Genomic DNA, 25405 nt, shown 5'->3' with positions numbered 1-25405 from the left:
TATTTTTACAGAAAGTGAAAGAACGTTAAAAAAAAAAAAGGAAGAAGAAATTGTGTTCCTTGGGCATCTGTAACTCTCATAAGCTATTTCTGCTCACCTTGTTTTGTACCTACCTCGCTCTGACCTCTGTAGCATCTAAGGTGTCCCTCTGAAGTGCACCGAGGAATGTAATTCACTTCTCTCACACATGGATGCACTGTCCTGTTTCAGAAGGGTGGCAAAAAGTGTCTTCTGGGGGAATTCCTCTTGGTTTAGAATTCTTTTGAATTCTTGTGCACGTGGCTCTGAATGCTTGTCTGAGATGTTACAGGCAGAAAAAAATAAAAATCCTTTTACTGAGAATGAAAACTGGTGAGACTATGAGGCCTTGGATGGACTGTAGTTCCCAGGGTGTTCATTCCTCAGTCAAAGACCAGCTTTGAGAAAGTTCTGTCTTCATAGAAGGGTGTTTTCTCCTTTATTGCAGGCTAAAGTGGTTGACTGTCCAAAGCTGTGGTTAGTATATATTTGATAAATTGCCTTAGACCATCAGATCCTAGAAAATAGGATACAGACCCACAACTTCATGAAATATTCCAAGGAAATGGAGTCCAGGTTTGTTGTTGTGGGTATTGCTGAGGCAATATATTGTGTTACTCTATGACAGCTGGGTTTTCTGACGCATTTCTGCCTGGTATATTGCATGTCTAGGTGCTAAAGATATGAATAACTAAACCAAAGGCCAGTGTTGACAAGTCCAGGGTTTCACAGAGCACAGGAGAGTGTGGGAAGCATTCCTCCCAAATCCTGTATAATTCTGCAGGTGTAAATTTCATAGTTACATGTTTGGTTGGTTGTTTTGTTTTGTTTTGTTTTGTTTTTAATAGTATTTTAAATGGCTGTAAGAGCAGGGGGTTTACTTTGCAGTATTATCTTTAAAAATAGAGTTCAGTGTCCCGATCAATCCTGTGATCGTATGTATTGCTGATACTGCGGTGGGGATACTCTGAAGGCATTTCTCATGTGGTTTTCTTTATGTGCGTGAAGTATGCTCAAGGTCAGGCCTTAAGGCATTTCCTGGAAGTTAATCACCAAGCAAGGAAGAGTATAGCTCAAGGTGAGGGCGGTCGTGAAATCTTCAGCTGCTGAGGGAGTGACAAGGTGACTTATGTGTGAAGACACTGAGCAAATGCTGTATAAAAAATAAATATTTGGTCCCAGATTGCCAGACTTACATGCGTAATGTTTTTTTTTTTCTCTCTCTTCTTATCCGACTCCTGAGATTTTATTTCTGTATCAAAGGTTACATTTCCAGTTTGTGTTCTGAAACTTAGTTTGCTGTCTTGTAATGAAAGTCTTTGTCGTTTTGATAAATATTTAGCATTTAGATTGCCATGCCAGAAAACACATTTTCTGGTCAGTTTCCATTATAAATAGAAGTGTCAGTCCATGAAAGAAAACCATCGTGCTTGTACAGTTCCTGAATGATCTGTGCGTAGTGGCTTAGTACTGTCGTTGCATAGGCATCCCTTTGATAAAAATCTGGTATTTTCAGCCTTATGCAGGTGATGATGCCTCACGGTAATACTGTGAGTCAGGCGTCTGCTCAGACACAACCCGTTGCCGACCACTTCCTACTGGCAGCTCCACATGACTCACAGTCCTGCACACAACGTCAGTGAGACTGTGGGCCCACTACATAATCAACTGGAAAGTATCTTCCTCTTTTAGCACCCCTGAACCACCGTTAAAAGGCTTCCAGAGGTGTCTAGCTCTCTCCATTGGTACAGAAAGGAGCTTGGGTAGGCTGCAAAGATCATCAGACTCATCCTGAAAGGAAAAGCAATTAATTTGGAAATAGGCTCAAATCTGTGCACAGCTTCACTGGGACGAATAGCCTGTTGGGTTGGTAAAATGACAGTCACAAATCATTGTGCTCAGCTTTGATGTTCTGGACAATGCAGCTGAGTTTCAAGCAGCCCTGTGAGCTGACCGTGTTCCAGGCAGCACTGCTGTAAAACATGTGCTTATCGTTGTCAACCTTAGCAGCCTTCTAAAAGAGGAACTAAACATTGTAACTATCCAAGTAGGAAAATGATCTAAAACATACAGAATGCTTTTCTCAGAGCCAGGTATTCTTCGCTGGTTTTCTGTTGTTGGTCTTTTTTTTTTTTTTTTTCCCCCACCTGCTCGTGGCATGAGACATCCAGAATCATCTAGGATAGGGCAGGAGGTCAAAGACTTCATTATGAAATCAACTAACTATATTATCTTAATATAAGCATTGTAGTGCAGAAACACACCAGATTAACTAGTAGTTATTTGTACTGGTTGACCATACTCCATCCTGTAGGTAATATCACTATCCGTTTTTTACCTGCACTTCGCTTACTTAAACCATTAGTATACAAAATAGCGAGAATCCATTGAACTAATGCCCCAAATTATTTTTTCTAGATTTGAGGCCGCAAGACAAGCATCGTTCTTTATAGGCAATTTAATAGACTTCAAACAAACTGTGAATTTGTATTTCAGAAATGTCAGTTAAATTCTCCTTCTTTTTTTTTGCCACCCACATTATGAACCATAAGAAGTAAAACAGATTAGGAATTTGTCATCAGATAGAAACAGGAATTGAATGTTGCGACTGGTTACTAACCCAATTAATAAATGTCTGTATTAGAGGTTATGAAGTCTGAAAGTGTTACAAAATTATGTAGCAACTATTGCCTGAAAAATCATTCCCTTTTACAGGAAGAACAGGAAGGCTCTTAACCCTTCTCTCCAAGGGAGACTTTGCCCCTGAGAGAAACAGGGCTACTGGCAGAAAAACCTGTGAAACCTGGGGATTTGCAAGGAATCATGCTTTCTTCATTTCTTGGAAGTCTGTGAAGTATTGCAGACCTCTGCGCTGATTTTAGCCTCTCATTTGTTTCCCTTAGCAACACAGCTTCTTGTCTTTGTGGTGGAAGTTAGTTTTATCAGTGATGCTACATATCGGAACAAATTATATAACAACAGTTATTTCTTTTATTTCTGCCCCATCTTCTGCCTTACTGTGCTCTGGTACATTAAATTTGAGGGGGGATTGTTGTGGATTTGCTAAAGAAAGGTAATGGCACTGTTTTTCGACACCACATCTATAACATCCTTTTAGTGGGTCACTGGAAAGATGCTGTTCTGTGTTGCATAAGACTGTTTCAGTGGCTGCCTGAGGAGGCTACTGCTTGTAATCCCAGACATTCTAACATCGGGGATGCTTTATCCACTATGTTAAAAATGCCTTTCTGCTGAAACTGACGGGTGTTACCGAAAAGGGAGAGGGAGGGAGGGATTGTGTTTCAACACAAGAGACCACAACAGAAAGAAGTGTCAGCAGTTCACGGGAACGTGTTTCAATGTTCAGTATTTCCAGTCTGGATTTTGAGGACATTCTCTTAAAAGTGACTAATATCTTTGTTGACAGAGCATATTAATAAACCTGGCAGCGAGCCATCACCTATGTATACAGCTCAAATGCGTAAGGTTTGTGTTGTTGTAGCACGGACATACTAGATCTTGACTGCAAAAGAGCCTGTATAAAAACGAATGAGAAAATAGGTGAAGGTCAGAGGTCCCCTCTGTGCTCTGAAGCAACAGGAAAAGCCTGTGGGATCTACATGCATAGTCTCTGTTGGGAGTAAAGGTCAGGTTCTTCCATGTGTCGTGTTGGATGTTATCTGCATATTGTAGTGGTTTATCAGAAACTTAGCAGACTCAGTAGCAATCTAATTTTATTGATGTACCTTCTTAATGCAGTAATGTTTATATCTGTTCCAAAAGGAAAACTGTCCCTAGAAAACAGCCAGTCAATGATATTTAAGTAGCTACATTAACTAACTGCAGTCATCTAAATATTTGCGGGACAATTTTAAAAGTCTTCAAACAATTGTTTTAAATTCTTCGACTGTGGGAAAACAGACCCTTGCATCACCCACGTTTTCTTTAGATGAAAATAAAGCTCAATTTTGTGATGTAAGATACAGCACTGAGTGGTGTAACCCTACAGGCAAGACTCGGGTTTGGCAGAACTGTGCATGGAGGATCTCCGCTGCACATGATTTCTCCCTTTCAGTACCCGAGGAGGTGAGGATGCTACTGTCTGTCTGCCACTGCCACAGTCTGCAGAGAGACCTCTAGGCACTGTGCGGGGAGCTGGGTGGGACTGGTCCTTCACAGTGGGTGAAAAAGAGGATATAACTTTACCCTACTTCTAGAAGAGATGACTGTATAGCTCAGCAGCTGCCTCTGGGAGGTAGTGGAGCCTGGGAGGACACCTTGGCAACGCTGTTTACATGGATCTATGGAGCTGAAGGTCAGTATTAAATCTTGAACCATTACTGAGACAGGCTTTTCTTGAGCCAAGCTTGGTAGCTCCTTAATATGAAGAGCAACCTCGCTAACAAAAGGTGTGAGGTTCTCAGCAAGTGGCTCCTTGCAGTGCTTCTCTTCATTGAAGGGCCTTTCTGTTGGTTTTGGTTAATTGATTTTTTTTTTCTGTGCACAAGAGAACGATCTCGCCGTGACAGTCAGTGCTTTGTTGTTTGGGTTTTTTTTCCAGAAGAGACTACTTACTATACTAGCTGAATCACTCGCTGTAACAGCAAACAGTTGTTTCAAAAAACACGTTGACAGATGAGCATACTGTTTCTTTTTGCAGAGAACCAACAGAAGGCAGTTTGCTGTCTAGACTGGTTTTTAGCATATTTTATATCAAGCCCAAGTGTGTGTATAAATTATTATGTGCTGTGCCAATACATGGTCGGGCATTTGAAAAAAGAGCTGAACGAGTTAGGTGCCTGTATTTCTAACCTATTTTTTCACAAAATTCACTTGAACATCCACTTCAAAGTACAAAAGTACAGGTATCTGCACCATGGGTGACAACTCACTACGAAACAGTCCTTTATTTTCATTTGGCAATCACTGGATATGTCCTATTTCAAATTTGTTGAGACAATTTAGTTCCATTGTGGGTAATTAAAAGCTGTTTTTTGCACTTGCTGATTTGTCTGGTTTAGTGAGGACTGACACCTTTATTCTAGGATTCTCTAATCATCATGCTTCACAGTGTAGTAAAACAGAGTATTTCTGGTTTAACTTCTTGTTACAGTATTAAAGTAAACTTTTTTTTTTTTTTTTAATCATAGGATGAGTGCAGAACAGTGGTCTCAGGAGTAGCTAGTGCAAAGTGGAACTATGCCACATTTTAGCTCTTATATTAGCAAATGTTTCTAGGTATACTGTAAGGATCCTGACCCCAATGAACTCAAGTGAATTATTCTTATGGAATCACATAGGGGCTTTACATTCCACCAAAATATCAAACGAAAGGATGAGTATTTCTGAAATAACCCACTGTTAAAAAATATGCAAATAATAAATCATTGCTAACGCCCTGAGTCCCTGTTATTTTTAACAGAACATAAGCTTTGAATGAAAAATGTGCTTTGGCAAATTTTACCTGTGATCTCTTTAATGCAGCTTTTTAGTAGGATCAATAGTCAAAATCTTGACAAATGTTGCTGGCAGCAGTGAAGGCGATGTGTTATGACGAATTCTATTGGAATTTAAAAGTATGTTACAAAGGGGAAACTAATACGTCAAGGTAGCTAATAACAATGTTTCAATATAACTAATAACAGTGTTTCAACGTAACTAATGTTACAAAGTGGAAACTACTGATTTTACTAATACTTGTTGAAGTTAAGCAATTATTTGTTAATAATCTAAGCAGCTCATTCGACATTTAAAAGCCTCTTCTGAAGAACTGAAGATGGAAAGCAGCCTCAAGACGATGATAAGGACTTGAAATTCAGTCCTCATGCTCTGCCGTCAGCTAGTTTCTGGGCAGCACTGGTACTCTGAGCTCCTCTTTGGGGCTGTGTCCTCTCTAGAAGGTTTAAGGAAGGTGACTCCCTCTGGGGTACCACCAGTCTCTATGCGCATCCTTTGGCAGAGCATGGTCCTGCTTGGCTTCGTTGTCTTTGCTGGTCCAGTCCTCTCACATAGGTTGTATCGGTGAAGGACGTATCATACTAAATAGACATCCCAGAGGCTGTCACAGGAGCAGAGGAAGACTGACAGATACGAGCTCTTTCTGCCCAGGCTGTGAGCCGGCTCCACACAAGGCATCGCAAACACAAACTGTGTAACTTAAATAGCTCACACTGCACTTGAGCTAATAAGGCATGCCGTGCAGCCGTGGGTACCACCTCGCGCTGTCACAGCTATGGGCTGCGCAAACTTAGCTGGGTCGTGCCTCTGTGGCTCAGAGCCCAGGCAGAAGGGCTCGTGTTTGTCCACATCCAGCCCTACTGGCAACAGTTCGGAACACGCCAGCATACAGCAAATTGAGAGGCATTGGAGAATTTGTGATGGATTATGATATTATACCTCTCGGAAAACCATGAGAGTCTGTGTATGCATTCTCCAGATCTTCTCATACCACCTCTGTCTTATTAGCCTACTCTTGAGGCACTTGATGTGTCTTGATGTACTTATTCTATCTCCCCATACCACTATTTTCATATACTTTTACGATAAAATTGCGCGCTCTGCTTTTCACTCCCCTGATACTTGGTACCATCCTCGTTAGCCTGAACAGAAAGAATACTTTCCAATGTAGTTTCAAAAGTTGATTTTCTTGCTTTGCTCTATCGCTGTGGCTGAGGACCTTTGATTTAATAAAGTTGGATTTTATAAAGGATTAATGGATAGTATAATGAGCTGGATCATACAGGAAAACAAATGATTTTTAAGGAGGAAATGGGATTTGATGAGGAGTGCCGTCAGCAATGAAATCAAGTAAAGTTTCTTAACTGTTGGATGGATGTTATATTCTTATGTTCTAATAACAACTCTCAGAAAATTCATCATTAGAAAAAGCTTGATTTGCATGCTAAATGTCCAGTCTTAATGTTCTTAATCAAACATTACCTAAGTCTATCTAAGCTGGTTGGAGTGTCTGAAGCTGTAAAGCAGAAAAATGCATGTTTACTCTTAGAATGTAGAGCACTTTACTCTGTAATAGCCGAAGGCAGCTCCAAGCTATCATCGCTGCTTGTCCCCTGGGGTTGGGGCTGCACTCTCCTTCGCTGTATTACCATAACTATTTTGTATATGTGAATATAATTAGTTTCCATTTATATTTGACTTTCTCTTTGCTCTCGTAGAGTGAAATATGAGTGTGTTTCCAGAAAACTAAAAGTCACTCATCAGAACTGGGCAATTCTTGCAGGCACTGTACAAGCCCTCAGGGTGCATGTGCAAAGCCAGCTCCTACCAGTTGGAACTCGATGATCTTCAAGGTCCCTTCCAACCTAAACCATTCTATGATTCTATGATGAGTCCAGGACAGCACTGCCGCGGGAAGGGGCAAGTCTGTCTCTTTTGCTGGCTTCACGTTCCTGCCACCTCCCTTACAGTCTGAGTTTGAGAAGCAAGTAATTAATTTTAAAAGTCTGTTTGATTTTAATTTGGATCAGCTACAACTTGCCTGGAAGTCACCGGTGTCAACAAAGTGGAGGTACAAGGAAGTAGGGTTGGGGGAGAGGAGCCCCTTGGCAGTGTCACGGCCTTCCCCCGGCTGAAGGTGGTTGTGCAGCTGTGCCGTGAGGGACATTATGCACAGGGGCGTTCCAGGGAGCCCACGGACACGCCTGTGCTGCTGTTTATAGTAAAGCTCAACCTTTTGCATTTTAATGATTAATGATTTATAATTCTGGCCAGTGTGTCCACGTGTTAAGGATAATAAATTGGAGTGCTGTCACAAGACAGCCCATGTTCCTTTTAGGATTTTTTTCTTTTAATTGTGCTGCCACCTGTAATAGCTAATTTATTTGACTCTTATTTGACATTTTTGTAAATGTGATACAAATTCACCCTAGTAGTTCTTCTTTATTTACAGTGTCCGGTTTTTAATGTGCTCCTGAAGCCAAATTTAAAAAGTCAGTTTCCTCTTTTATTTGCGATTCTTCTGCTAAGCTCTTGCACTGCGGCGTGACTTGTGCTCCCTGCAGAGCTTCTTCAAAGCTCTGACACAATTTTGAGGAACTGTGAGTTTCTGCCGTTGCCAGATGTCTTCTCTTTATAATACCTTGTATTACACTTTTTTTCCCCTTATATTTAATGCTTCTTTAGGTTAAAAAAAAATAATCACAGAAATAACAACTTTCATCTTGGTTGCCTCTAAGAATGTTGGAAATGTTTGCAAGTAAAGGGTTCCATGATGCCTTCCTATGCCAGTTCCAAAGAAATTTTGGCTGGGGAATACCATAGGCTTCTTTAACAAAGACCTTTTTGGGAATATTGCCCTCCTTCAATCCCCTGCCCCCCCCCCCCCCCCCCCCCCAAAAAAAATCCAACCAAAAATAAAAAAAAAACAACTCGAAGGAAAACTCCAGTTAGTGGCTTTTGTGTTTCCCACTTGCTGCACTGACATGTTTCCTCTTGCCTAGGAGCTAGGCTGAAAGGTCTTCAGGTCTTCCAGGCGTGGTAACAGTTGAAAGCAGCATATGATCCACCCCCCACGCCTCAAGGGAACCATCTCAAGAGCATTCTTTCAAGTGTCCATTTCCTCACCAGATTTTGAAGAAAGTCTGTAAGGGAGAAAGTGCTTGAAAAGCGGTTGTCTTGCTCTAAAGCTGCTAATTGAAATAGGCAGTTGAAGAGAAATGCGTTTCTGCACCCTTCATTTTTGAACAATATTTTTTTTCAATAAATTGAATGACTAGAATATTTTGCAGATTGTCACACTTGTATGCACACTGTAGAGCAAAACTAGCCTTCCATCCAGCTACCATAGCTCTCCCAGTTGCTTCTAGGGGGAAAAAAAAATCCGCAAGTGCTGGATAAGTGAATGAACAAAGGGTTTTTACGCAGACGCTTTTTAACTCTCAGATATTTTTTTTTTAAATTGTTCATCCCGAGCCACACAGAGCATATGAATGGAGAGTCTCTTATTGAAGATTTTATTTCTGCTAAGAATGTCAGCTGTGGGGGCAGAAGGCTACCATGGGCTCTGCACTGGCCAAACTTCTAGCCCTCTCCTTTCACAGCCTGCCGCATCGACGGGGGCCCGGCTGAAGAAGGGTTCCGGCTGGAACCAGCCATAAGGCAGTACGTGTCTTGGCGCAGGCTAAAGCAAATATATTTAATTATTGTGGTCCTGTGGGGCCTTTCTGCAGTCCGTGAATAGGCGATGAATAGGCTCTCCTGCCAAGCTGATCATTTGCACCAGAGCTCCGTCTATGTAAAATTAAATCGTTTAGAGAGCTATTTCCATTAGTGCTGCAGCCACAACTAACGTTGATGTCTTGGGTGTATAAGCCACGCTCCATTTTTTCTTTGTCACAAACCGGGACAAGCACTGCAAGCATTTTGAGTACCTTAATTTGAAAAAAGCAGGTCTTCAAATTGAATTCAAAGACCTGGTGAGATGATGAGAATAAAAAATCTTGAAAACGGAAAACATGGGTGTAAAGTCAAACAAGAACATATTCATTGAGATTGTGAGGCCGTACATAAAAGCAGAGTAAGATTGAATTAATACGGAATGAGTACACCAGTAAGGGCTTTTACAAGTAAAACGGGATGAAGTCTGACTATTTTCAAAAAAGTGTGTTACTTATATGAGTTTAAAGTCATCTGCAAATTTGCACTAATTGTTAAAATTAAAGACTGATCGAATAGATACTGTGGGTTTTTGGAAAAAAAAAAAAAGAGGAAGACTCAAATACAGAAATCGATGCTTGAGAAATGCAGCCAGCTAAAAACACATTAGAGTTGTTTTTCTCTAACCCAGAGTCCTCTGGCCCCTAGAGAGAGGTGTGCTGAGAACACGTCTTTGCTGAACCCACTCTTTATGCTTTTTCAAAAGCATAAAGCATATTTATTGCAATATGTAAAGTGCCTTCGACATGCAGGATAAAATCTGTTTAGAAGAGTGTACAGAAGTGAAAAACCACATTAGGAGCTTCGTTTTCGTATTTCCAGTGTAATTTACAGAATTCATTTCCCTTTCAGGGGTTTGTTAGGGTTGTTTGTTTGTTTTTTTTTTTTTTTTTTGCTGATGACCGAAACATGTCTAAATATTTGTCTTTACTTGTTCAGAGCTGTGCAAGAAGCAATTACTGCCAGTTGATTCATCAGTTCATTGTGTTTTGAGCGTTGTTGAAGTCAGCAAGCTGTGCAGGTGGAACATGTGGGGCTTGAAATATTTTCTCCGCTTTATATTACTGATACGAGTTTGCGTGCTAAGTTTTATTTTTAATTATAGGCTTAGCAGGAAAAAAAAAAAAAAAGATGCCAGATTCACACTGTTTATAAATGTGTTTGTCAAAACATATGCTCAAGGAAACACAGATTCCGTGATTAGTCTTTGACATTTGAGTTTTTCACTTTCTGCTTGAAATCTGGAGGTTTGTTAAGTTGCTGTAAAAATTGCAAAAATAAGTTTTTATATTGTGTTCTAGTGTAATAACATTAGAACAGGTCAGCTAGTCCACAACTGTCCTGTAAGCCCCGATTTTAAATTCTAGATGCCTGGTAAAATTTAGATGATTATTAAATATGTAAGTAAGTACTGCGATGCCGAAGTAACGAGTGGGTGCAGGCTGGCAAACTTAGGTGACATTTGAATGTATTTCTAAGCTGAACGACTTGTCATATATTTTCCAGCACACCACTACAATCAGCGTGTCTATGTTCCCCTTTCCCTTGGGCTAATAAACCCTGAGACAGCTGCGAGTATTGAGCGCGGGATTGACACTGCCCTTTGCAGCCAGATGGACACTTTGGGGGCAAAGAGCGATCTCCTTGGTTTGCAGACGGACAACATGGAACAACCATTCACTGTCAGCTCGTTGGTATGTATCACAAAGAAGTGCTCTGATGGCTGGGCACCTTCTCTTTCAAATAGGAAACAATTCAAGAGAGCTTTTTAGCAGCGCTGGGCGTCAGCGACAGGGGTCTCCTCCCCCACGCTGCCCGTCCCTCCCACCTTCTGTGGCTGTTGGAATTTATTTCCTTTCTGTATGTGCAGTTTATGGGGTTTCAGCTTGTTCCAGCGATCGGGTTTTTAAGACGTTGAAGTGAACATTTTGAATAGAAAGAGTGAAAATTTTCGTCGAAGTAAGAGGAAGCGAGTTGCAGGAGCCATTTATTTAATCTCTTATCAGGAAGGTAATGGTTATAATAAGCAGCTACGCTTCTTCCTCAATACGGTTAGTTCTAACTTCTTAGGCTTCAGCTGCCTCATTTGAAACTGGAAATGAACATTTGAAGTGAACTGTTGACTGACCAGGGGCACTTACTCCTCTTTGTTGGCTGAACTACACCCTGCGCCAGGAGCCTGAGCATTCAGGCCCTCCAGCAATTTATTGCAGTAACTTAAGGTGGAATCTTGTAGAATTTCACGTGTGGGGGATTCTAAAGAGGACACCCCGTGTTGTCTTTGTTCATTTCTGCAGGGCTTTATTTAATTTTATCTTAATTTTTTTTTCCTGGGATTTTTTTTTTTTGTACTTTGAAGTTTTGGGGAGGGGGATAAGAATACTTTTTATTTGTAATTGCATTCACAATTTATTTGCAATTGAGAAACGTGTTGGAATGTTTCAGCTGTGGCTACCGGTGGGGAAACCAATGGCTATTTTGAGAACAAAGCTGAAGATTTCCCTTGAGTTTCCTGAATGAGATCACTTACTGAAAGTGAAACGTAACATCTGGTTCTCTTTGGTAATCTCTCTGTTCTTTTTCAGAAAAAGCTAGTAGCTATTCCTGACCATACAGACATCTCTGTGACCCCAGAAGAGAGAGTACGTGCCTTAAGCAAACTTGGCAGCAATATCACAATCAATGAAGACATCACTCCGCGTCGCTACTTTAGATCGGGAGTGGAGATGGAGCGAATGGCATCAGTGTATATGGAGGAGGGAAATCTGGAGAACGCTTTTGTTTTTTATAATAAGTTCATAACGTAAGAAAACATTTGTAGTCATTACAGCTTCTAATTCTGAGCAAACAGAAATGAAGAGCTGCAGTGAAAACGGGGCACCCCTTTAGATTAGGAGAAAAACGTTTAGTGTGTTCTTGCAGAATAGCTTTGTTCTCTGGAGATCTTTACTCTCATCACAGGCTTTGTTCTAATTTCATCTCAACTGTTAGCATAGTAATCTTACCCATCTATTAAATGCCAGGCATGAACATAACATACTATACAGAGGTTTAAGTTTCCTGTACCAGGCTATACTACGAGTACTGTTTCCCCCAGACTCTTCTGTATCTGTCAGTTGGTTAAATACAGTGCATGGCTTAAAAAGCAATGTTTAGATAAGATTTCTGAGCCTTTAATAGTTATGTCATATGAGCTTCTGCCGATCTTAAAGGTGGTAGTAATGCACAGCACTTTTAAAAAACATGAAAAAATGGGTTTTTGCCTCTTTTTACTTTTTTTCCTCAAAGGGATTAAGAATAATTTATTATTTCTTACAGGAGTAAATGCAAAATCCACAATGTATGTTCATTGTATGATTATTCTCCCCACCCAAAAAAAAAAAAACCAACCAATTCCGGACAGCTTTCATTCCAACTCTCAAAATAGGCAGCTAAAAATAATACATCGGTGGCAGATTTAAACTTTTCAACTAGCCAGTTTGGCTGTAGGATTGATTGGGTTGTTTTCTTACTTCTGAAAGTTTTATATATATATATATACACATATACGTGTATTTAAAACTTTTTATAATAGGAGACCTCCTTCCTCCCCCCTTATTTTCCCCATACTCTGAAAACGAGACCAAATCTTTCTTATCCCACTTCATTTTAAACATATGTATCTCTCTAAAAAGAGGGTCTGAAGGTGAACGTTGTACAAGTTGCTGAAAGAACGATAGCAGCTGTGTGTTCCAAACTCTTCGCAGCTGAGTGTTGCCATAATTTAGACGGCTGGATGGGTGAATAATACTGCAGTTAGCTGCGCAACTTGGTCTGCTAAAAATCACTGCTTTAATGATAGTCAGTGCTGCATTCTGGACTTGCCATTTAAGAGTCAGCATTTCGGCTAAGGGCAGATAAAGACAGTAGAAATAGGATTTCTTAACACTGGCTCAGGTGGAGGGTGCTTTTGAGGGTTATTTCTAGGTGCTGGCTGCTAATTAGTCCTTTTCTTCATCCCAACTAATGAAAACCAAAACATATTCAGATATAGAAAATAATCTCCTGTCATTACCCTATGTGTCCCACACAAGTCTATACAAGAATTTAAGTGTCGGTTTAAACAAACACGTAGAAACCTGCTCTAAGTCCTCTGGGGTTCAGTGTTTAACAGTTACGTGAAATTGATTTTTCTGCCAAGACAAAAGCTATTGCAGGTATTCCTCTGGCTACTGAGGCAAACACATGCATGTTTCATTTTCTAGGTTGTTTGTCGAAAAGCTGCCCAGCCACCGAGACTATCACCAATGTGCAGTACCAGAAAAACAAGATATTATTAAGGTAAGGTTATGGCTTCTGGCCCTTAAGAAATGTTTCCCCCGGAATGTCTCTGCTCTTTCCCGGCACTCCTTTTCCCTCAGTGCACATGGAGCCCACGTCAGCCACCACAGCTGAATTTCTGATACCTTTCTCCACTAATTGTTCATGTTTTATTTTAACATTTTTAATCATTTGATCGTTACTGGAAATTCTAAAAGGTGAATAAGGCTGGTCTCTGAATAAGTTTGTAGCTTGTTGGAAACCCAGCTGCGTCTATTTCTGAAACTTGACATATTAAAAAGATGTTAATTTAACAGTCCTTAGAGTTTGATGCTGGTCCCAAATATGTGAGAGACCAATGGTCCAAACTGACTCTGGCAAATGGAGGGAGAGAGAGACGTGTGGCATTACTGGTGTCTGTGCAGTATTTTCTTACTGTGATAGATAATCAAAGTCTATTTTTGCTTTCTTTATTACCAAATATGCATTTACTTAGTTTTTGCCAGATTTTTTTCCTCCACCTGTGTAAAAATAGTTCTGCTTTTTGCTGTTCTTTCTTTGCCTAAAAGACAAACTTCAAATACAGCCTTATACCGAGCTTAAAACATCTGGAATTGCCCAATGAGAATAAGCATAAGTGTCTCTTGCTTCATGCTGCCACATTCACATGCTTTCTCTACTGTTAAAGATGAATAATGTCATATTCAAAGCCAAAATGCTTCACACCATATTTTTGACTGTGGCCCACAATCCAGGAAAATATCCCTGCTGAGAAAGGGCATCTGACACGCTCCCTCCTATGGCACTCAGTAGGATTAAGCACATGGTCTCTTGCTCTCCCTACAGCCTCTAAATGATTTTGTAGTAGTCTCTGCATCAGTAGAAAACATTGGGCATTGTTTTTGTTTTACGGAACAAAATTGTTTTACCTGCCTGGGCTGTCACAGGAAGCTACGGGTGTCTATTGCCTCTGCAAATAAACATTTTTTTCCCACCTGGAAATGGGCATATTCAGTCATATTTCTGTCCAGGAAGTCCCAGAGAAGAATATGGTGATCCTACCTGAAACATCGAAAGTTGGACTTAGCTTTTTTATAAATTACACAAGCACCAAATAGGTCAGTCATCACATGCCTGTTAAACAAAACAGAGATAACAGGTTGCTAGAAAAAAGACTAATTTTTCCTTCGTGTCACACCTTTCACTGACATAAATTAATATAGCTTTACTGAAATCAGTCTACTATAGTAATTTCATAAGCAGTATTTTGTTTTTCTATTTTATATTTTTTTAAATCTGTATTACAGCTGAATTCATTTTCCAGGTGGTTCTTTTAAAAAGTGAAAAGTAAACTTATCTATCTTTCTTCCCCATCCCACCCCAAAGAAATTGAAGGAGGTTGCATTTCCACGGACAGATGAATTGAAGAGAGATCTTTTAAAAAAATACAACTTAGAATATCAAGAATACATGCAAAACAAAGTAAGTTTTATATGATTATTAAATCATCGTTGGTATTAATATTTTTGTGTCATATGAGGCTTCTTAAAAAATAAGCAGCAAAATGTCAGTTCTACAAGAACTTAATCATTTCACGGGCTGCTTAGAATGACTTTTCACTTCTCAGAATCTAATCTGTTGGTCATTTGAAAAAAAGTAATGCAAGCGTGTGCCTGGAAATAAATGTGCTGTGATATTTACTTAATAACCGGTCTACAAATATCCAAATAGGTCTTCGGTACACTCTGATTCTGTTTTATACGAAAGATACTGGTGATACGCTTACATTAGTGTGTGGACAAGGTCCCTTGGCTCTGAACGTGCTCATGTTTGAACTGATCCTGTTTGAGTCTTTAAGTATGTGTAAATCCTTGCATCTTGTGTATTGAAGTCACTGAAAATAGGATATGTAGTTTTAAAAACTTGTCTTGGAAAGACCATCTGTGAAAAAAAAACATAATCTTTTTCTTTCCTTCCCTTAAAATTGACCTAGGGAATTATGAAAAAAAAGAACCCTAAACAAACACCAAAACCCAACGCACCCACACTCACACCCATATTCCTGTCACCGGTTGATTTGAGGCTTTCTTTCCTGCTCTATTCTGTTCGTGACCTTTAAGCAATGACTTTGCACTGTGTTTTTTCATTCACTGCTGGCGATGGTGGCTGCTCTCCTTTACCCGGGAGCGGGAAGGGCTGCTGAAACCCGGAGCTTCCCGTGCCGTTCCTGGACCAGCGGGTGTCCTGGGGACAAGGGGGCATAGACCAAAGCGGAGAAGGCACCTAATGTGCCTGCGGAAGGGCAGGCTGTGACCCAAAGCTGGGTTAGGCGATCCAGGGAAAGCCGAGAAAAGAAAGTAGCAGGAGAAAGTCAACCGACTTATCCAAACAGCAGCGACAGGCAACGAAACCACAGAACAAAATGCATTATGAAATCCACCCAGAAAAGCCGTGTGCTCGGGGATCTCTTGTTGCATTGAAAATTGCAAGGGCTTACGCTTGTGTCTGGTCTCTTTACCATCGCTGTTCTGAAAAGTCTTTTTCCAATGACTTGATTCTCATGGGCATATGAGAACGGTGCTGTCACTACTGAAGTGAAAACACAAAGCACCACCAGTATGCAGACTGGAAGCTTTGCGTTAGGAATTCCTTACTTACTGTCTTTCCTTCCGTATCATACTACTTTGGGGGATATAGTTGTATTTGCCAGTTCAGCAAACAGGTTCCAAAAGACTTAATTTTTAATGCCAGGATTTGATGGCTTCATGAAACAATTAGATTGCTTCTTTCCCTTCATTTTTTGTAACTTTTTTTTAGTGTCCTGAGCATGTCGCTATTTTGCATATGTTTCAGAACAAGTGTAAAACTGAATTTCTGAAGAAACTAGAGCATCAGAAGCTAATAGAGGCAGAGAAGAAACGAATCGCACATATGCGGCAACAGCAGCTTGAATCGGAACAGTTCCAATTCTTTGAGGATCAACTTAAGAAGCAAGAACTAGCTCGAGATCAGAAAATCAAAGAGAGCATGGTTATGTCTGAACAGATAGATGGAAGCATGCTATCTTGTATTTCTGTACCAGAGAACAGTTCCTTATCGACTGCACTGCTTGAGAGAAAAGAGAGGAGCGGCACATCTGGCTGCACTGGACATTCGCCTCCAGTAAGCCGGGTCTTAAAGCCAGCGGCTACTTTAAGTGCTGTTCAGAGTAAGTGAAGAGATTTTTTTTTTTTTTTAATCCCTTTTTTATTTTACCTGCCTCTTTGCTGTTTAAAGCAGTCCACATATTGTATATGCATATGTATTTCTTCACCGTGAGGACATCCACAATGAAATAAGCACGAATAGGTTGATACACACACAACAGGTCCCTCTAGATCCTTTATTTTAGGAGAGGAGATTAGTCGCACGGTTTTACATTTTCCAGTTGAGCACCAATAGATGGATCTAGAGATTGGACTTTAGTGTTCCTGTGGAATGAAGTCTGAAGGTTGCCGTGGGCTTCAGGGGAACAGAAGCAGAACCTGCAGTGGTTCCCCCTGGCCTGGGAGATGGTATCACCTCACTGTCACCTCAGGGACAGGCCTAGCGAGCGTATCTTATGTGTTGGTGACCTCAATTTAGGGTGAAATACTTGCGCTGTAGATTTTTTCTTATTAGAAATATGTGTTGTGGTAAGTATAATTCTTTCACTTTCAATAATTTCCTGTAACTGTGTATATTCCCTTATTTTAGGGAACTTAACTGTGTAAGTTGCAAATGCCTGTTTATCACTCTCTCCTTTTGTTTGTTGGTTGTGTTTTTTTTTTGTTAGCTCAATTGGCCGAAGCACTCAGAGGTGTCATTTTGCCCAGGGATCTCTGTCACAAATTTCTGCTGCTTGCAGAGGCAAATACAGTAAGAGGAATAGAGACATGTGGAATACTCTGTGGAAAACTGGTACAGTTTAACCCTCACATTTGCATGGGGAAGACATAATTGCTAGTGCTGTATTTTTCTGTAATACATCAATTTCAGAGCAAAAGCAGAGCTAAACGATTAGTCTTTAATGTAATTAACTTCATATTATAAGCTGAGCGGTCACTTCAGCAGCGTGGGGTTGCCTTGCTGGGGAAACATCTGACCAAAGTACACTGCTGTCATTACAAATTGTAGCAAGTTTTGCAGCACGCTGTACAATACAGGCTCTTTCGAGCACTTTCTCTGGCATTCATCTAAGGTAAGTGAGGTTTAGTTACAGGACAATGAAATATAAAGACTGTTAGAATCTACTGGAGTCATCAAATTCATAATGGCACAACAAAAAAGAAGAAGAAAATCCCCCCATCAAGCTGTAGAACATCTGATTTCCAGGCTGTTTTTTCCCTTTGACCTAGATAACACTGAACATCCTTTCAGAGCAGGGAAAGATGTCATGGCTAATACTGGCATTCAAAGAATTTTAAAGGTGATGTCCAAGTGTATTGGAATTGTATAAAGAGACAGAATAGTAAGAGCAGTGATGTTCCAGGTTTCACAGAAAACAATTATAGTGTTCTCAAATCTTTTTCTTTTTTTTCATGTTTTTAATTATTTTAAAGGACAGTCCTTTCACACCAGTCTAAGAACATTTCAATACAACAATCTCATGTTGTTACTAATACTATCCTGTACGTTTTCATGATAAAGCACTAAGGCACATATTTGGGTGCAGTAAGTCGGTATAGCTGCACCAGAGTCAGTGGAGCTCTACTGCTTTGTTTTAGCTGATAGGATGACTTCTTTCAGACTCCGATTCAGCATTTATTCATTAGTTCATTTGTTCCACTCTAAGTCAATGTTTGTTTTACAGACACATAATGAGTTTACTATTACCCATGTAATAGTGCCAAAGCAATCTGCAGGACCAGACTACTGCGACATGGAGAACGTGGAAGAATTATTTGGTATTCAGGATCAGTATGATCTCCTCACTTTGGGTTGGATCCATGTATGTATATGACTCAGAGATTCTGGCTTTTCTGTATCGGCTCTGCGTGCTAGGTGGAAAAAAAACCTGGAAATAACAAACTAAAGAAATAACTGGAATAATCCAAATTAATTTGCTCACTTAATTCTAATGATAGTGATGTAAATGAGCACTAATGTTTTCCACAGATGAGTATTTCTTAACGCAGTTGAGGCATCCTGTGGACACAATGGACCTGCTCATGCCCGTGCGACTCTTGTTTATGTTGCTTAGGAGTGTTTTATTAGTTTCTAATGCCATTTACTTCTCTATTGTATTCAAAATTTGAGCGGGAGGGTATTTTGTTGTTTAAACTTTACATTAATTTCACTCTTGGGGATCTTGGACAATCAAGTCATTTCCCTTTGTCTTGCGCTTCTTCATTCCACCCTTTTCCCCACCATGATCAGAAAATTGCTCGTACATCTGGTTGTAAATGTTCCTCCCATAAAGCTCGTACTGAAAAGCCACCCTAACAATGTAGAATCTGGCTTAATAGGAATTTAAGAAACCAGCCTGGAGAAGTACTGACACTTTCACTTGTTGCAAATTATTGTTCCTTCTTGAATGTATGTCTACCTTGATTTGTAAGAAATATTTCATGATGTTGAGCTTTCCTTTTCTTTTTGTAGACACATCCAACACAAACTGCATTCTTATCCAGTGTTGATCTTCATACTCATTGTTCTTATCAGCTAATGTTGCCAGAGGCCATTGCAATTGTTTGTTCACCAAAGCATAATGAGTGAGTTCTGATTTTTCTAAGTAATATTTAGATATTTTTCCCTCGCTCCTTATCGTAAAATTTGGTCAAATGCAAACAGCACACGTCAACTGGGATGAAGGGCAGGAATATTGTATTGTGAGTTTGTTTTCTTTAAGCTGTTTAGACTTGCATTCCAGTCAGTCTTAACGCACAGCGTTGTTTCTGGCTTCTCGCTCCTCCTCCCTTCCCAGCCCCAGGTTTTAAATTTTATTTATTTTTATACTCTGCTTAACCGAGTAGTAATGACAGGAGCTGTTCTTCTGGAGACCTCATTGCCAGTGCCCAAACACAGACCCATCTTCAGTCTGTCTGTTGAAGGAAGTGGAGGGGTTAGACATATTTCTCTAGGATGATACGGAAATCGCAGGTTGGGGAGTAGAGGGACAAAGATCACATTTTGATAATAAGGTCCTATTTTTGTACTTCATAAAATACAAACACCTAGTATCTGGAAAAACCTGGAGCTGTGTTAATGTGAAGGTTTATAATGGAACAGGTTGTCCAGAGAGGGTGTGAAGTCTGCATCCTTGCAGAGGTGCAAAGCCTGTCTAGACATGCTCCTGGGCAACCTGCTCAAGGTGATTCTGCCGGAGCAGGGGGATTGGACTAGGCAATCTTCAGAGGTTCCTTCCAACCTCAACAGTTTTGCAATTCTGCTTTGGTGTGCTTGGCGTTTCAAGGCCCCAGGGCTAACCATTGCTTAGACTGTGCATTTCGTCAGCCTTTCTTTCTGGCCTTCTGCCTCTGTCAATGACTTCTATGAATCCCATTCTGGTTGCCTAACTTCCTATATGGACCATTCAGGTAGCAGAGCTGTAAATACAGATTGAGCGGCAAGCGGGCAAGCACTAGGCTTTGTAACCCAGAGCACGTCTGCATACCTTTACAAATCGCTGGTCTTCCAAACTTCTTCCATAGTTTATGATGATACCCTGTAACCAACTCTAACCAGTTCGTCCTATCTGTAACACTTAATATAATCAGGTGCTTTCTTGTAGTTTTTAAGTATTAATGTTCTTTACAGAAGGATGGGGTTTCTGATGTTTTGTTCAATACTCAAAGTGTTAGATCATGCATATGCAGCAGTGCGTTTTCTAGCACTTTGTATTACTTTTGATTACCTAAAAGAGTGGGGAGGATGTGTACTCCCACTAGTCATGTACATACCTAGCTTAAAGGCTGTTCTCTTTTAAGTTGCCCCTCTAGAGCTCAGTGGGTGAAATGCAATCCAGAACACCTAAGCTTCTGGTTTGTGTCTGTTCCCTTGTGAACTAGCCTCAGCCCTTAGTAGGCTAATCTGCCTAATGGGAATAGCACCAGTACAGTGATTTTTTTTTCTCCTCTTTCCCTCATCATCTCCCCCTTTACAGGAAAACAATGCCCCTTGATTTCAAATACCTTTAAGAATCCAACTCAGCCTTGGCTCCTGTGTGTCAGAGGTCACTGAGTACCATTCGGCTGTCCTTCTGTTAAGCTAAGCAATTTCTGTGTGAAACCTTGGACGTGTATTACGGGAGCAGTATGTAACAGGAGTTTCAACTTTTGCTTTCCAGCACTGGCATCTTCAGACTTACTAACGCTGGCATGCTAGAAGTTTCTGCTTGTAAAAAGAAGGGATTCCATCCACATACAAAGGACCCTAGGTTATTTAATGTAAGTATATAATCCAACATGCTTTTGATTATTCAAATTCTTGCCCATGGTTCTGCTGCAAGCAGAGATTATCCATGCTTCAGATATTAGATGTCTTCATAATTTTGCCCCCATTTTAAGAATTCATTACCCGTACTTCACTGACCAAGGCAGACATCAGGAGTCTACTTAAGCAGTCAGTAGCAGCCATGAGACGAGTGTTACACACTGCCATTCAAATGGTGGCTTACCAGAAGCGGTTGTCATCAGTCACTGCTTTTACCTGCTTTCAGAAGAGGCAAAAAGCCACAGTTTCAAATGGGAGTTATTCCTGAGCTCTTCAGTTTTTAAACAAAGAATTCAGTTCTTCTCCCCAGCTGTAGTCTCCCAACAGAACATCCCAGCTGCTAAAAAGTGCAGCTATGAGTAGATTAAGCCCCATTTTCTTCATTGCCCATAATTTTCCACTGGTTTCGCAAAAGCCTTTCTCAGTAACTACCATATCTTTTAATAGCATAGTATGCTATATGTATAGCTGAATTCAGTTAGAATTATCAGAAATATCACTGTTAACAGGAAGACAACAATCTTTACCTTTGAATAATTAAGATTTTTTTTTTTAAATGGGGCTCACTTCAAATGCAGAGCATCTCATATAGCTCCAAACAGAATGATCAAACGCAGAGAAGTAATGCTGCAAGACATTGGAAATTACTTTTTTGTTGTAGGACTCTCAGAATGTCAGTATTACTCCTAAAAAGAAGGAGAAGTTGGGGTTCTTTGTTTTGTTTTGTTCTGTTCTCGTATCATTGACTGTAGGGATAATGAGAAGGTAGTCCAGCTCTGAAAAAATGTAAGACTTTTGTTCCAGATTGGCTCTTTACAGCAGTCCTTTACAGACGTAGTTCATCAATGAAGTTACTGGCCACTTGAGCTCATATATAATCATTAGACACACTGCTGGTATCCCATATCAAACACAAATATCCTTTCAAGTACAATCCTCAAAACACATTGATCTTCCAACAAAACCCATAAGATGACGCCCTCATTACCTGGGGCAAAAATATCAGGGGTGATAATACAGGAAGCTTCAAGAAACCTGGCTAAAACAATCCTAATCTACACCTGGTTTCTGGTAAAAACTCTTCTCCGCAGACCCAATACAAGCTGTTAGTTAGCCATGACTGTGTCTAAGGATACAATCTAGCTCTAAATGCTTAAAAATACCAAACCCATCATGTGGGCAGACATGTCTGAAAGCCACTGCAGGAAGAGACCAGCTTCACGCTCTCCTTGCTGCTGTCCCCCACATGCCTCTTCTAATGCAGCGCACACCGCCTGCCTTCTCCATTACAGGCGTTCCCTGCTGGGATACATAAAGGGCAGCATAGAACCAGAATTTGTTTCACAGGCTAATCACTAAACCATATCCTCTTTAGAAATTTATTTCTGATGGGCTGTTGTAGTCCCTGCTTTATTCAGCAGTCTATACCTGTGACGGTCAGGTTTGCCTGTGAACGGGCACAGTGACAGGTACAATCATAGTTGGATAGATAGGCATAGCGTTAAGCAGGCTCAGAAAATTAAAAGGAAACAATAGCCCCCATGCTATTTTACTGAAATTGATTTCTGTGAGTAATGGGTTGACTTCTTCTGCAGCCGTGTACCCATGTGGTTGGGAAAGACATAAAGATAATTGTGCTGGATCTGAGGTGATACGGACGGACGATAGCAATGTTACCGTAACAATGGCCAAAACAGAAAAATGGATTCCTGTTTTTCCTACATTTTCAGAAATGACTTTTATATTTATACATTTTAGATTGAATGGTTTGATATTTATTGCTCTAGCCTGTTTTGGAGTTATTTTGTTGCTCTGTCAAGATGGAGTTCAGTGGCATTACCCCTGAATCTGTAATCAAATCTCACCTATACAACACAACAATAAAATGAACTTTAAACAACAGTAACCCTGTTGAAATAAGTAATGTTTCTTTTGTTACTTGTTCGCATTAATTGCTTTCTGAGAATTAGAGATTTTTAGCAGTGGCTGGCTTTTTGTGACTTCCAGCTATGTACATCTCTTCACTGCTTCAGTGAATTTACATTATACATAGTAGAGGCAAACACATCAGTTTAGGTGATTTTTTTTTCATCCCATTCCATCCTCGTATAGCTCAAATTTCAGCTAAATTATTAAGCAGAAAACACAAGTCCTTTACCTGAGAGCTGACCCTTATCACATCTTGACATAGAAGAGAAGCACCAGAGTCCCTTGGAGAAATATGTCTTCTCCAGCAACCCTCCAGTAGAAAGTTTTATTTGAAATCAAGTTCTTATCCCAAAAGGGATTCCCTGGTTCTATCTAGAGTTAGATAAAAAGATCGAGATAGAGTTAGAAGGAAGAACCATACAAAGTTATTTGCTCTTACAAGACTTTATTCAGTATCTGTTCCAAGAATGTAGCTGACCTATATTTTAAATAATAAGGTTAGTACAAAAAAGTTTGGCACATGTGCTAACAGTCAGAAGCTGGACAAGGTGTGGAACCCAGGGATTACTCAGACATGGTAAATAACAGGTGCTGTTGCAAAGGGCTTACAGTTTGAAAGATAACGAGTAACAGGCAAGTGAGGTAAACTATTGAGTTTAGACAGGAAAATAGGTAACAAAAATAAATAGCATCCTTTATCCTGAATTCTAATGAACACAGATTGCAGCAAGTTCCTTAGAACGGACCTTTTCCAGGTCTGTCTTGGTGAAATCTTTATTCATAGATATATTTTTAAGACAGTATTACTGGCTTCAGCTTCTATGCATATATTTCTAGTTGAATATCAGTTTTGATGTATTTAAGACTATAAATGGAATAAGAAAAATCACAGAAAAAGAAAATTGTCTACATTTTATCTACTTTGATTACATTGACCTCCCCCTCAAAAAAAAAAAAGCCAGTTCTGAAAAGAAAGTGTATTAAGCCAGCTTAATTACCCTTTAGACCTTGTCAGAAATCACAACATAAAAATAATAGGCTGCACTCATTCTGAGGGCATATGATAGGAAAGTCATGTGTTCAATCTAATGTTAGTGTTTAGATACGCTCCCAAAGGAACAGGTTACATTTCTTTAAAGAAAACACACAGAATTGTTTAGCATGCGTCGTACACCTCTTGGCCACACACTGTAAGCAATTAGCTTTTCCAGCATGACAGCTGTGAATTAAGAGTGATGTGGCTAGACAATATATCTGGATAGAGCAGACGCACAGCAGAGCGCACGTGCTCATCCTGACATCGAACAGATGCTACGCTCCTTTGGTACTGCCCAGAACTTTGGAAGAATCAAGACCGGTTCTGTTTGCAGACTGAAATGTTTTCTGAGGTTAAACTTTGACAGCGTGCAGCCTGACGGCTGAGCGTTTTCTAGCATTGGTATAATTGAACATAAGGTACCACTTTTTTCTATTAAGCCCAGTATAGTGTAGTAACAAATTCACGTCACAAGATGGAGCTTCAAACCAGCTGTAATGGTACCTCCATAAATGCGTGTTTGTTTGGTTTTTTTAAATAGGAGCAGCAATTTCATAGCATATTTAAAATTTATTCCAAAAAATACATAGTATCCAATTATTTAGAGTTATTATGATGAAGGATTTATGGAATGAAAGAATGAAATTATAAGAATGTATTTTCCTGAATACATTCACAGTAATACACTAAGACATATAAAGATAAAGAAATTTAAAAGCATTTGCGGTGAACAATGGATGGGCCAGCTTCATCGTACTCCTGTTTGCTGATCCACATCTGCTGGAAAGTAGACAGGGAGGCAAGAATAGAGCCTCCAATCCAGACGGAGTACTTACGTTCAGGAGGAGCAATGATCTGTTTAAGAAATAAACGCATTAAGTACAACTGTCCACTGTGAATAAAATACATTTGTTATAAAAAAATATAAAAGCCATGATAATTGATATTAACAAAAGCACCGTATCTATGTACTAGTGTCATCCCTGGCATTAGTTAGCCATTGCTGCAAGCAGTAAAGTTAAAAAGTTGTCATTTAAGTCTAAATTCTCAATTTCTCTGCCTGACTCTGCCCAGTAAGAGTGGTACATCTGTGTATTCATGACTGCATACAAGAAAAGGAGATATAATTGCTCTGGGAACATATAATGATAGCCCAGGAGGGCTTGGAAAACCAAGTGACCAATGGAGCACTCTTACTGGTATAGCTGATAAAATATTTGCAAAGCAAGGAACTGAAGATTTGAAGCAGCAGAAGGAAGACAGGCTTGTCAGAGACTTTCTTTTCTGAATTTGTAGGCCAAGGACAAAACCAGCATTTCCTCTCTCCCATCCCCATCAGCCAAAAAGGGCTGAAGAAGGTCACACATAGCCCCAGCAGAAAAGGTATGCTGCTGGGTCCGGTTTGCAGAATTCACCATGAACAAGGAAGCTGGAGGAGAGAAGGCTCTCTTCTTCCCGCAGCAAAGTTACCAGCTGGTGATTATTTGCTAGAAGGTA

General features: G+C 40.0%; 2 protein-coding genes and 1 long non-coding RNA gene across 4 annotated transcripts in view; 1 reads left to right on the top strand and 2 right to left on the bottom strand.

Annotated features, from left to right (window-relative positions):
* Positions 1 to 1720: 1720 nt before the first annotated feature.
* Positions 1721 to 23162, bottom strand: LOC309674683. Its single transcript, XR_014269419.1, has 5 exons — positions 23102 to 23162; positions 15278 to 15432; positions 14421 to 14553; positions 5483 to 5578; positions 1721 to 2195 (listed from the first exon to the last, which is right to left on the bottom strand). It is a non-coding gene; the product is annotated as an uncharacterized lncRNA (long non-coding RNA).
* STAMBPL1 (STAM binding protein like 1) lies at positions 9685 to 24439 on the top strand. Its single transcript, XM_082486774.1, has 10 exons — positions 9685 to 10886; positions 11778 to 11995; positions 13437 to 13512; positions 14878 to 14973; positions 16345 to 16699; positions 17306 to 17430; positions 18323 to 18460; positions 19111 to 19223; positions 20798 to 20897; positions 22539 to 24439. Exons 1-10 carry the CDS (start codon positions 10806 to 10808, stop codon positions 22593 to 22595), a joined length of 1359 nt encoding a protein of 452 aa, XP_082342900.1. The 5' UTR covers positions 9685 to 10805; the 3' UTR covers positions 22596 to 24439.
* ACTA2 (actin alpha 2, smooth muscle) overlaps positions 23298 to 25405 on the bottom strand; it is a 475038-nt gene continuing 472930 nt past the window's right edge. For both annotated transcript variants that reach the window (XM_082486776.1, XM_082486775.1), the window contains one exon: positions 23298 to 24763. In XM_082486776.1, coding sequence (XP_082342902.1) covers positions 24620 to 24763 — 144 coding nt within the window. In that variant the 3' untranslated portion in view covers positions 23298 to 24619. The remainder of the gene's footprint in view (positions 24764 to 25405) is intronic.

This window comes from Vanellus vanellus (genome assembly GCF_965231255.1).
Source record: "Vanellus vanellus genome assembly, chromosome: 7".
Taxonomy (NCBI): Eukaryota; Metazoa; Chordata; class Aves; order Charadriiformes; family Charadriidae; genus Vanellus; species Vanellus vanellus.
Note: the sequence above shows the minus strand (reverse complement) of the source record. Positions and strands in the feature narration are given on the sequence as shown.

Bases quoted from the DNA above. Each gene is read 5' to 3' on its own strand.
- STAMBPL1 (XM_082486774.1), top strand. From the start codon at position 10,806: ATGGACACTTTGGGGGCAAAGAGCGATCTCCTTGGTTTGCAGACGGAC. The intron at 11,996-13,436 runs GTAAGAAAACAT...TTCATTTTCTAG, and splicing joins TTTTATAATAAGTTCATAAC to GTTGTTTGTCGAAAAGCTGC. The intron at 17,431-18,322 runs GTACAGTTTAAC...TTTGTTTTACAG, and splicing joins GAATACTCTGTGGAAAACTG to ACACATAATGAGTTTACTAT.